Genomic DNA, 13,423 nt, shown 5'->3' with positions numbered 1-13,423 from the left:
CTGCCATATTGAACTGGTGCCCTTAGCACAGTCCTGCTGCTGGCCACCCCATCCTTCATCGCAAATCAGGCCCCCACCCATGGATTGTCTGGGTGCCACCCTCTCCACAGTATGGGCTGACATAACCAGCCAGCACCCTCCCGATGCCCCTAAATAGGGGAACCCCACAGACCCCCTAAATAGGGGAACTCCATCAGAGACCCCCTAAATAGGGGGACCTCATGAGACCCCCTAAATAGGGGAACCTTGCAGACCCCCTAAATAGGGGAACCCCCACAGAGACTCCCTAAATAGGGGGACCCCCCAGAGACCCCCTAAATAGGGGAACCTCGCAGACCCCCTAAATAGGGGAACCCCCACAGAGACCCCCTAAATAGGGGAACCTCGCAGACCCCCTAAATAGGGGGACTCCCACAGAGACCTCCTAAATAGGGGAACCCCACCGACCCCCCAAATAGGGGAACCCCCACAGAGACCCTCCAAATAGGGGAACCCCTACAAAGACTCCCTAAATAGGGGAACCCCCAGAGAGACCCCCTAAATAGGGGGACCTCACAAGACCCCCTAAATAGGGGAACCTCGCAGACCCCCTAAATAGGGGAACCCCCATAGACACCCACAAAATAGGGGAACCCCTACAGAGACCCCCTAAATAGGGGAACCCCACCGACCCCCCAAATAGGGGAACCCCCACAGAGACCCTCCAAATAGGGGAACCCCTACAGAGACCCCCTCAATAGGGGAACCACCACAGAGACTCCATAAATGAAATGAAAAAATGAAAATCGCTTATTGTAAGTAGGCTTCAATGAAGTTACTGTGAAAAGCCCCTAAATAGGGGGACCCCCCAGAGACCCCTAAATAGAGGGACTCCCACAGAGACCTCCTAAATAGGGGAATCCCCCACAGAGACCCCCTAAATGGGGGGACCCCCACAGAGACCCCCTAAATGGGGGAATCCCCCACAGAGACCCCCTAAATAGGGGGACCCCCACAGAGACAACCTAAATATGGGACCCCCACAGAGACCCCATAAATAGGGGGACCCCCACAGAGACAACCTAAATATGGGACCCCCACAGAGACCCCCTAAATAGGGGGGCCACCACAGAGACCCTCTAAATAGGGGGACCCCCCACTGACCCCCAGAAATGTAGGTTTTTCAGGAGACCCCTGTTTGGAAGCTGAAGAGCAGCCCAGACAAAGGCAGTGAAAGAATGACAGTTGTACCACTCAGGTGGGCAATGCAGCTGCTGGCTCAGACAGAGATTATCATAGAATTTACAGTGCAGAAGGAGGCCACTCGGCCCATCGAGTCTGCACCGGCTCCTGGAAAGAGTACCCTACCCAAGGTCAACACCTCCACCCTATCCCCATAACCCAGCAACCCCATCCAACACTAAGGGCAATTTATCATGGCCAATCCACCCAACCTGCACATCTTTGGACTGTGGGAGGAAACCAGAGCACCCGGAGGAAACCCACGCACACACGGGGAGAATGTGCAGACTCTGCACAGACAGTGACCCAAGCCGGAATCGAACCTGGAACCCTAGAGCTGTGAAGCAATTGTGCTATCCACAATGCTACCGTGCTGCCCAGCACGTGTGAATTCCTGTGAAGAGAATGGAGTGACTAGAGATTAAACCCCTCAAATCCTTGACCTGTAGACCTTCAAGCCATTTGTTCACTTCCCTTGGTGGGCTGTGATTGACAGCTTTCACACACACACATTCAACCTCGATGTTTACAAACATTCAACCACTTAAAAGAGAGTTAAATGCTGTCAATTTCCACTGAGCACTTCAAAATTACTCAAGGGTGAAGGGGTTGGAGGGGCGATTGGATGCACTGCCACTGTTTAAAGTGGTTGATGTTTTTAAACATTGTGTTCAGAGCACTTCTGAATGACTGAACCATGAACAAGATGAATGAAGCAAGGCTGACAGATGTGTGTGTGTGTGTGGAAGGTGTCAATCACAGCCCCCTCTGGTGGGGGGGGGGGGGGGGGGGGGGGGCAGGTCTGGCATTGTGGGAAGACGGGGAGGGTGGGCCTTGGATGGACTCTGGGGGCAATTCCCTTAAGGGGTTCCCCTTTGGCCCACTGCAAGGTTCACCACGCCAGGGCCACGCTGGGCAATACCAGGAGAATCCCTCGCCCATGTGATTCCTGGCCCAGAGGACCGGAGAATCACGCGGGCCCAGAGAATATGATGCCTGGCCCGCTAAGTGCATTTGCATTCTCCTGCTGCCGTGAATCCCGATCCTGCCACCAGCGGGGGGGCAGAGTATCGGAAAGGCGCTGATCCTGTTTTTACCCCGGGTGTCCGATTCTCCACCAAATAGGGAACCCGGCAGCGGGCAGCAGAGAATCCAGGCCGTTATCATCTACCCCCCCATTATCTTAACTCATCTGAATTCTGCGGCTCTTTTCTTGACTTGTACCATCCATTACCCTGAGTTGAAAATTCCCATCCTTATGTTCAAATTCTTTCATGGCCTTGCATGCCACCCTTTTCTCTAACCTTCTCTAGGCTCAGCCCTACAACCCCTGGAGAACTTTGCATTTCTCCAATTCTGACATCTTGTGCATCCTTGATTTCCTTTAATGGCGGCTGTGCCTTTAGTGGCTGTGGCCCTGGAATTCTCTCCCTACACCTCTTTGTCTCTCTGCTCCTGTCCCCTCCTTTGAGATCTTCCTTAAAACCTACCTCTCCCATCAAGCTTTTGGGCTATCTGTCCAAATAGCTCCTTCTTTGGCTCAACGTTAATTTTTGTCTGATTATGTTATGACAAAGTGCTCGAGACCTTGTACTACGTTAAAATGCGATATAAATAAAAGTTGTTGTCATGCTGGGAAATATAACAGGAAACGTCTAGCTCACCTAGCCGCCTGTGCAGTGACTGAATTATGTTTCATTCTGACTGCCTATACAAGGCTGAGGTACCCGGCCAAAGCACACAGTGTAGATCAGGATGGCTAATTATGCCGTGATATCAAAAGCTGAGGAGAATGTTTCTTTGTCCTTTGCAGAATGAGATAAGCCGTGGGGAAAAGCTGATGCTTCAAAACAATGCCGACGCAGAGAACTGGGAGGTGGTGAATAATGTGAAAAAGACCATTCGAGTCCCTGGAGTCTGCTTCAACATCCCTCCAACTGATCCAGAGGCCATTGCCCGTGTAAACAGGTTAGCCCATTTAATTTTCCGATTTCTCCCTCCCTAGTGTCCATCCTTTCTATGTAAGCTAGCGCCAACAGTGATTGCTGTATTCATTCAGGGGTCGGGGGCAAATTATGTCCCCAATGTCCACACACCTCGCATGTGATGCCCAGCGAGGGATAGTTATCAGCTGGGGGGGAAGTCTGGTGTCCAGATCCCTTTCCCAATGTACTGAGGCTCCATTGTGCTGCTGCCAATTCTCTTCTGGCGGAGATCAACAAACTCAGCACATTTTGGATGTGGAAATCCACGATCTTGCTGGTAGGAATAACTCAATTTTGCAGCAGTACCTGGACACTATTTCCTAACATCAGCCACCAGTCACTCCTTGCTTTCACTCCGTGAGATTGACAATTTGTGTCAAATTGAGACCAGAGTTTCGTCCGATATTCATTGGCAATCCCCACCCTCCCTGCCCCAGCCGTTATTGTCAGCTGGTGGAAGGTGTTTACATGCTGTGTTCAAGGTTTCTGGCAAAGTTTTGGTCCCCAGTCAGAAGAATCCCCCAGGAACCTCCCGTTACTTATTGCTGCACTGTTCTATTATGTGTATCCAGAGGGAATGTCCATGCCGATAAAACATGGGAGCTAGGTGAACAGTGAAGTCCCTTCTACAACTCAACAAGCACTTTTAGGTGAGTTGGAGTCATAGAGTCTTGGATGTTTACAGCAAGGAAACAGGCCCTTCGGCCCAGCTTGCCAATGCCGCCCAGTTTCTATCACTAAGCTAGTCCCACTTGCCCGCCGTGAAGCAGTGATGGTGTTCCATTGAACTCACAAAAGTCCGACCACAGCCTTATCATCCTAACCAGTTGTTCTGTTCATGTGTGATATCTATTATAGGTTGGCGAAGGACGTGGATGATATGAAGAGGAAACGATCAGACATCGAGAACAAGCTGAAAAACCGTCACAATGAGTTGAACCAACTTAAACAACCCTTTCAAACCAAACAGACCAGCCTGTTGAACCAGTCTTCAGCACCAGGTGAGGCCAATACACCAGTGGAGCTTTCAAAATGTATCTCTAAAGTGACAGACACAACCAATGGTGCTCACACCATTGTGCTGGTTTGAATCAACCCCCAAGTGAGTCTGCTTTTCCCCCAGACCCTACCTTACTCAAAATAAAAACAGAAAGTGCTGTCTTTATCACACGGTAGCACAAGTGGATAGCACTGTGGCTTCACAGCGCCAGGGTCCCAGGTTTGATTCCCTGCTGGGTCACTGTCTGTGTGGAGTCTGCACATTCTCCCTGTGTCTGCGTGGGTTTCCTCCGGGTGCTCCGGTTTCCTCCTATAGTTCAAAGACATGCATGTTAGGTGGATTGGCCATGCTAAATTGCCCTTAGTGGTTAGGAGGAGTTATCGGATTATGGGGATAGGCTTAAGTGGGTCAGTGCAGACTCGATGGGCCGAATGGCCTCCTTCTGCACTGTATGTTCTATGTCTATGTCTAACACCGTATTCAATCCCGACGACCCATTTTGCGACCTGTCCCTCTCCTGCAGTGCCTGATTGTCACTTGTCTCTTGGCAGGTTACAGTCTCGACGACCCCAAGTCCAAAGAACTCCTGTCCAAACTCGACAAGATCAACGGTGATCTGGGAGAGACTGAGAAGAAGATAATGACACAACTGCGTGCCCCAATCAACCAAAGTGCTCCCACAAAGGACATCACCAACCGGCTGAAGGAACAGGAGGTGGGCCAATTTATGTTCCTACATCCTTAGGAAACTCAAAGTGGAAATGGTTTGAAAGTCTTAAAAAAATCTTCTGGGGAAGAGTTCCTATGGCTATTGGGAATTTAGATCATAGGGTTACAGTCTTCGAATAAATGGTCAGCTAGTTAGAAGTGTGACAAGGAGAAATCTCTTCATTTGAGGGGTGTGAATTTTTTTAATTCTCTACCTCAGGGATATGTGGATGCTCAGTCAGATATATTAAAAGAGGAGATTGATAAATTTCTGCGACTAAGGGGCTTAAGTGAAATGAAATGAAAATCGCTTATTGTCACAAGTAGGCTTCAAATGAAGTTACTGTGAAAAGCCCCTAGTCGCCACATTCCGGCGTCTGTTCGGGGAGGCTGGTACGGGAATCGAACCGTGCTGCTGACCTGCCTTGGTCTGCTTTAAAAGCCAGCAATTTAGCCCTGTGCTAAACCAGCCCCTGTGGGGTGATTTGAGTGGGGCAGTTGAATGAAGTAGATCAGCCATTAGCTTGTTGAATAGCAGAACAGGCTCAAAGGGCCGAATAGCCTACTCCTGCTACAATTTCTTACATTCTTTTTATTTTAGAAAGTATTTTATTGAAGCATTTGTAATTTTCACAGTTTAACAAATTAACATTCGAAACAACCTCGCGGGCCGACGCACGCAACCACATCACGATAACATACACAACTACTCTCCCGCCCTCGCTCCTAACTACCCATATATTAGATTCACTGTCCTTATTTAGGCACTGCCATGCCTCCCATTTTCTCCCCCCCTTATCCCCTCCCCCACCTTTCTGCTGATGTTCAGTTTTCCTTAAAGAAGTCGATGAACGACTGCCACCTCCGGGCAAAACTCTGAATTGAGCCTCTCAAGGCGAACTTAATCTTTTCCAGCCTGAGAAAACCTGCCACGTCGCTGACCCACACTCCTGACTTTGGAGGCTCCGAGTCCCAACATCCCAGCAAAATCCGTCTCCGGGCCACCAGGGAGGAGAAGGCCAGAACATTGGCCTCCCTCTCCCCCTGGACCCTCGGATCTTCCAATACCCCAAATATTGCCATTTCTGGACCCTCCCTTCCAGGATCTCTGGCATGACATCAGCACAACCCTGCCAGAATCCCCTCAACTTTGGACACATTCAGAACATGTGCACATGATTCGCCAGGTTTCCCTGCAGCGTCCGCACCTATCCTCCACTTCCTCAAAATCCACTTACTCATCCGGGCTACCATCATGAGGGCCCTGTGAATCATCTTGAACTGGATCAGGCTAAGCCTGGCACATGACGAGGATGAATTGACTCTCTTCAAGGCCTTTTCCCATAGTACAACTTCCAGCTCCCCTCCCAACACTTCCTCCCACCTTCTCTTCACCTCTCCGATTGGGACCCCTTCCCACTCCATCAATTCCTTGTATATCTCCGAGGCCCTCCCCTCCCCAACCCCCATTTTACACATTACCTTATCCTGTAGTCCCCTCAGGGGGAGGCGAGGAAAGCTTAGAACCGGCCTCCTGACAAAGTCCTGCACCTGTAGGTACGAAAACCCATTCCCACCCGGCAACTCAAACTCCTCCTCAATGCTTCTAAGCTTGGAAAGCCCTCCTTAATGAAGAGATCCCCAAATCTCTGAATCCCTGCCCGCTGCCACCTCCTAAAGCCCCCATCCAGACCCCTCGGAACAAACCGGTGATTATTGCAGATCGGTGACCACACTTCCAATCTCATGTGCTGTGTCCATTGTCCCCAAATCCTCAGGGCTGCCACCGCCACTTGGCTTGTGGAGTACCAAGCCGGTGAAAACGGCAGGGGCACCGTTAGCATAGCATCCAAACTCGTACCCTTACACAATGCCGCCTCTACTCGCTTCCACACCGACCCCTCCCCCACTACCCACTTCCTAACCATCGATATGTTGGCCACCCAGTAATAGTTCCCTCCCTCCCCTCGCCCCTGTTCCAAAAGTACCTTCTTCACCCTCGGCGACTTACCAGTCCATTCAAAACCCGAGATCGCCGCGTTCATCTTCCTGAAAAAAGCTTCCGGATAAAAATTGGAAGACATTGAAAAATGAACAGCGACCTTGGGAGGACTGTCATCTTCACAGTCTGTACCTTCTCCGCCAATGACAGTGGGAGTATGTCCCACCTGTGGAAGTCTCTTTTCGTATACTCGGCCGCCCTGCCCAGATTTAACATATGGATCTAACCCCAGACCCTAGCCACCTGAATCCCCAGGTACCTAAAACCTCTACCACTTTGAACGGTATCTCCCTCAGTCTCCTCTCCTGCCCTGGTGCCTGAATCGCGAACACCTTGCTCTTACCCATATTTAACTTGTAGGCTGAGAACCGACCAAATTCTTCCAGTATTTCCATAATTCCAGCCACCCCCCCCCCCCCCCCCCCCCCCCCCCCCCCCCCCCCCCCCCCCCCCCCCAGCAGTTCTGTTATATACAGGAGCAAATCGTCTGCGTAGAGCGAGACCCTAATTTCCATTCCCCCCCCCCCCCTCACTATCCCCTGCCAAACATTCAATGACAAAAGGCCATCGCTAAGGGCTGTATGGCCAGGGCAAACAGTAGTGGGCTGAGCGGACGCCCCTGTCTTGTCCCCCTACACAAACTGAAGTATTCTGGCCGGATTTACATTTGCCACCGGTGTCTGGTATAGAAACCAGACCTAGTCCACAAATCCCTGCCCGAACCCAAACCTTCCTAAGATATCCCACAAGTACTTCCACTCCACCCGATCAAAGGCCTTTTCTGCATTCATGGCTACTACCACCTCAACCTCGCGCCCCTCCGCAGGCATCATTATAACATTTAGGAGCCGTCTAATGTTGAACGTCAAGTGCCATCCCTTCACAAATCCCGTCTGATTCTCCCCATTACCTGCGGGACACAATCCTATATACCTGTGGCCAGGATCTTTGCCAGCAACTTTGCATCTACATTCAACAGAGAGATCAGCCTATACGATCCACAGCTCTCTGGATCCCTATACCATCAAAATAAGGGAAATCGATGTCTGTGATAATGTTGTGTGGAGCACTCCCAGCTCCTTGGACTCATTAAAGGCCTTTACCAAGAGCGGCCTCAGAAACCCAGAAAACTTTTTGTAAAACTCCACCGGGTATCCGTCAGGTCCTGGAGCCTTACCCGATTGCATAACCCCAGTCCATCTATCACCTCCCCAAGCCCGATTGGGTGTCCCAAGCCTTCCACCAACTCCTCATCTACCCTCGGGAACTCCATCCCCCCACCCAGAAATTGCTTGGGGTTCTGATTTATATAATTCCTGAAACACATCGTTCACCCCCTCTGGGTCCACCACCACTTTCCCCCCTGCATCCTTTACTTTCCCAATTTCTCTCGCCGCTTCTTGTTTCCTCAGCTGATGCATCAACATCTTGCTGGCTTTTCCCCCATAGTCATACACTGTCCCCTTTATCCTCCTCAGCTGCCCCTCTGCCTTATGTGTGGACAGGAGCCCAAATTCCATTTGCAATCTCTGATGCTCCTTCAGGAGCCCCTCATCCGGAGACTCCGCATATCTTATGTCCACCTGTAAAATTTCACCTACCAACCTGTCCAACTCTGGCATTCAGTTTGCTCTCTTTGAGCCCAAATCGAGATGAATTTCCCCCTGATAACCGCCTTCAGTGCCTCCCACACCACCCCTGCCGAGATCTCCCCGCATCATTACTCTTTATGTACCCCAGAATGGCCTCCCTCACCCTCTCACACACCTCAATTGCTGAATATTCAGTATCCACCACTTCCGCCAGCAGTGTTTTGTCCAGCATGAAAAAGTCTATCCGGGAATACACCTTGAGCACATGGGAGTAGAATGAAAACTCCTTACTCCTTGGCCTCCCGAATCTCCACGGATCCACCCCTCCCATGCGCTCCATAAACTCCCGCAGCTCTTTCGCCATTGCCGACACCTTTCTAGATCTGGGACTTGACCGGTCCAGTCTCGGATCCAGGACCGCGTTGAAACCCCCTCCCCCCTAATCAGCCGATGTGAGTCCAGGTCCAGAATCTTCCCTAGCACCCTCCTAACGACTTCAGTTTTGCGCGTAGATATTCCCCATCACCACGGCCATTCTCTCCAGCTTCCCGCTAATCATAATAAATCTACCCCCCCGGGTCTGCCTCTATCTTCCCCACCTCGAATGCCACCTTTTTGTTGACCAGAATTGCCACTCCCCTTGTTTTAAAGTCCAATCCCGAGTGAAACACCTGCCCAACCCATCCCTTCCTCAATCTAACCTGGTCTCCCAGCTTTATGTGTGCCTCCTGCAGCATGGCCATGTCTGCCTTCAGTTGCCTCAAGTGTGCGGACACAAGGGCTCTTTTGACCGGCCCATTCAGTCCATGAACATTCCATGTGACCAACCTACCTCTCCATCACAGCCGTTGGCCCATGCCCGGCACCTCACCTGGCCCGCCCTCCGACAGCTACCGTCATCAGCTCTCCTCCTCCACCACCCTGAAAGTCCCCTCCCCCTCCAATACCCCCCCCCCCCCCTTACATTGGTCTTCAGCTCACCTCCCACTATGCTTTTTGAGAATTAGCCCTCCCAGCTAGCTTGGCAGCCCCCCACTCTTGGCGCCGAGCATCCTACCCCCCACTCTTAATGCAAACTCCCAAAACAAAGGCAAGAAGCAAAAACAAACAACCAATCCCTCCCAAGGTCCGAGCACAAAGGCCCACCCCTCCTCCCTTAACAAAGTATTATCTGGTCAACTAACCTCAAACAGAACCGAATGAAAAACGGAAAAAGAAAGAAAATATATATATAGAGTCTCAAATGTCATTCCAAACATCGCAAATTAAATTTGAAAGTTTAAAGTTTTTACAAAACATAGCTCATAGCTCAGTTCCCCACAGTCAGAGTTCAAGGTCTTCATTCTCCCGTCAGTTTATTATCTTTCTGTGGTGAATGTATTCACCATAAAGAATGCATGATACTGTAACCTGTGACCTATGACTTGGAAGTGGTGATATGAACTGCTTCCAGCTACTGTACTATAACCCCGGTCTGGCTCCACCTCTGTCTCCGCCCACACCAGGGCATATATAAGCTGGCCTCTTGTAGGCAGCATTCATCTGTACTACTGACTCTGGCGAGGCAAGTTCATGACTAATAAAGCCATTCGCTCGCTCTCTCTGCCTCACTGTGAATTGAAGTTATATCACTTTCATAAAGTCCACCACGTCCTCCTACGAGCTGAAGTACAGCTCCCGACCCTCATAGGTCACCCATAGACGGGCCGGGTAAGGCAGATCAAACTTTATTCCTTTCGCATATGGGGCCTACTTGACCTTATTGAAACTCGCCCTCCTCTATGCAAGGTCTGCTCCCAAATCCTGGTACATCCGGATCTCAGCATCTTCCCACACACACCGCTTCGTCTGCCTGGCCAATCTCATAACACGTTCTTTGTCTCGGAACCGATGCAGTCGTACCACCATTGCCCTCGAGGGCTCACGCCCCTGGGGCTTACTTCTAAGTGCCCTGTGGACCCAGTCCACCTCCAACAGCTTGGAGGTGTCGAACACACCTTCCCCCATCAGCTTCTCCAGCATCTTCCCCACATACGCACCAGCATCCGATCCTTCTTTCCCCTCCGGCAGACCCACGATCCGGATATTCTGCTTCTGTGAACGGTTCTCCAGGTCCTCCACTTTCTCCAGCAGCCTCTTCTGCTGGTCCTGCAGCATCCCGATCTCCACTGCCATCGAGGTGGACTGCTCCCCCGCCTGCTCCTCCAACCTCTGGGTCGCTTGTCCCTGGGTCATCAGTCTCGCCTCCACGGGGTCAACCACCGCCTTGATCGATTCCACCGCCCGGGCCATTTCCTCTGCACACTCCTTACGTTGTTGGGACTCATTGAAGAAGCTCACCAACTGGTCCGACGACCACTGAGCTGGTGGGGCCGGACCCTACGCATCCGCCATTCCAACATCCAAAATCTGGCCCTCACCAACTTCAGATTCCTCCTTTTCCAATTTTTCCTGGGGCGCAGCTCCATAAACTGGGGGTCCCCTCCTTCTGTTCCTGCTTCTACACCCTTACTTCACAAAATCCCTACAACAATCCGGCGTAACAACAAGCCTCTTCGTAAGAGCCACAAAAAGAGCACCATGAGCGGGAGCTGCCAGATGTGTGAGCGTTCACTCCATAGCCGGCACCGGATGTTCTTGCATTCTTGCATAAAAGCAAAATACTGCAGATGCTGGAAATATGACGGAAAAATAGAAAGTGCTGGAAAAGCTCAGCAGGTCTGGCAGCACCTGTGGAGGAAGTAACAGAGTTAACAGAGTCTATATGGCTCTGTTTCCTTCTCCACAGATGCTGCCAGCCCTGCTGGGCTTTTCCTGAATTTTCTGTTTATATTTCTTCTATTCTTGTCTTCAGTAACTATCATTCTGGAGCCACAATTTCACGTTCCAATATAGAACAGCTGCTTTCGGAGACAAAAACAGAAAAAAGCTGGAAAGGTCTGACAACATCTGTGGCGAGAAAGGGAGCTAACGTTTCGAGTCAAAGCCTTTCAGACTCATCCACAGACATCCAGACTCGAAATGTTAGCTCCCTTCTCTATCCACAGATGCTGTCAGACCTGCTGAGCTTGTCCAGTATTTTCTGTGTTAGTTTCAGATTCCATCACCCGCAGTAATTCGCTTTTATCAGTTGTTCCCAGAGGTTCAGCCAGCACCGGCTCCTGGATGGGAAAGTGTGGTTATTTGAGGATTTCCGATGAAGAGTACCAAATTAAATTATATGCAAGGTAGTCTGTATATTCCTCCAGCATCTTGTTTAGGTGTTATATGCAGACAGAACAGAAGAGGGACTCAGGAGGTACCGTGTCTATCCTGCAGAGGGCACTATTTGGAATGAACAGATAGTGAAGGAATCAGTGAGGTCAGATCAGCTGCCGTTATGCGTTACATTTAAAAAAATAAATTTAGAGAACCCAGTTATTTTTTTTCCAATTAAGGGGCAATTTAGAGTGGCCAATCCACCAAAACCGCACATCTTTGAGTTGTGGGGGTGAAACCCACGCAGACACAGGGAGATTGTGCAAACTCCACCCAGGGCTGGGATTGAACCCGGGTCTTCAGTGCAAGATGCAGCAGTGCTAACCACTGCGTCACCTTGCCGCCCACTGTTATGGGTTACATGCGAAGGTTCACTCAATCTGCAATAGCATCCCCGTCAAAACAATTCGCAGTGTAAACTCACCCTCTGATTCTCATCACAGAGTGTTAACAAGCGCTTGCAGAAGATTGGAGAGGAGAAGGACTCTGTACAGCGAGAGTGTGAATCGTTTCTTCCAAAGAAACCTGCAGATTCCTCCCCATCGCAGCTTTCAACTAAACTGAACAACGTGAAGAATAAATACAAAGACGTCACCTCACTGGCCAACCTATACCAGAACAAGTGAGTTTATAGAACCTGCCTCTGGGCAATTGTCATCACCTTGGATGAATACTTTGTGTAAGCTGATCTGTAATGGAAATGAGGAGGAGAATGTGGGTGGGATGACTTGGGAACAGAGAGAAAATGGAAGCAGGAGGATGCCATTCGGCCCTTTGAGCCTGCTCCGCCATTCATTATGATCATGGCTGATCATCAAGTTCAGTACCTCCCGCTTTCTCCCATATCCGTTGATCCCATTAGCCCCAACAGCTCTATCTAATTCCCTCTTCAAATTACACAATGTTTTGGCCTCAACTACTTTCTGTGGTAGCAATTTTCACAGGCTCACCACTCTCTGGATGAAGAAATTTCTCCTCAACTCAATCCTAAATCCTAAAACCCCTTATCCTCAAACTATGGCTCCTAGTTCTGGACTCCCCCACCATCAGGAACATTCTTTCTGAATCTATCCTGTTAGAATTTTATACATTTCTATAAGATCCCTTCCCACTCTTCTAAATTCCAATGAATATAATCCTAACTGATTTAGTCTCTCCTCACATGACAGTCCCCATCCCAGGAATCAGCCTGGTAAACCTTTGCTGCATTTCCTCCATAACAAGACCATCCTTCCTCCGATAAGAACACCAAAACTGCACACAATACTCCAGTTGTGACCTCACCAATGCCCTATACAATTGCAGTAAAACATCCCTATTCCAATACCTTGAATCCTCTTGCTTTGAAGGCCAACATACCATTTGCCTTCTTTACTGCTTGCTATACCTATGCGCTTACTGTCTGCGACTGATGCTCGAGGACATCAACGCCTCACTGAGTATCCACTTTTCTCAATTTACAACCATTCATATAATAATTTGCCTTCCTATTTTTGCTACCGAAGTGGATAATCTCACATTTATCGACATTATACTGCATCTGCCATGCATGTGCCCACTCAGCCTGTCCAAATCCTGCTGAAGAATCTCTGCATCCTACTCGCAGCTCATCCTCCCACCCATAGAACATAGAACATAGAACAGTACAGCACAGAAC

The 13,423-nt window shown here is 49.9% G+C and overlaps 1 protein-coding gene across 1 annotated transcript in view; it reads left to right on the top strand.

Annotated features, from left to right (window-relative positions):
- evpla (envoplakin a) overlaps positions 1 to 13,423 on the top strand; it is a 134,639-nt gene that overhangs the window by 83,560 nt on the left and 37,656 nt on the right. Inside the window, exons 12-15 of the mRNA XM_038776662.1 lie at positions 3,035 to 3,189; positions 4,065 to 4,207; positions 4,758 to 4,921; positions 12,210 to 12,388. Of these exons, the coding sequence (XP_038632590.1) occupies positions 3,035 to 3,189; positions 4,065 to 4,207; positions 4,758 to 4,921; positions 12,210 to 12,388 (641 nt within the window). The remainder of the gene's footprint in view (positions 1 to 3,034; positions 3,190 to 4,064; positions 4,208 to 4,757; positions 4,922 to 12,209; positions 12,389 to 13,423) is intronic.

The sequence above is a fragment of the Scyliorhinus canicula genome, chromosome 18, assembly GCF_902713615.1.
Source record: "Scyliorhinus canicula chromosome 18, sScyCan1.1, whole genome shotgun sequence".
In the NCBI taxonomy this organism is placed as follows: domain Eukaryota; kingdom Metazoa; phylum Chordata; class Chondrichthyes; order Carcharhiniformes; family Scyliorhinidae; genus Scyliorhinus; species Scyliorhinus canicula.
This window is presented reverse-complemented; position numbering and strand designations above follow the sequence as displayed.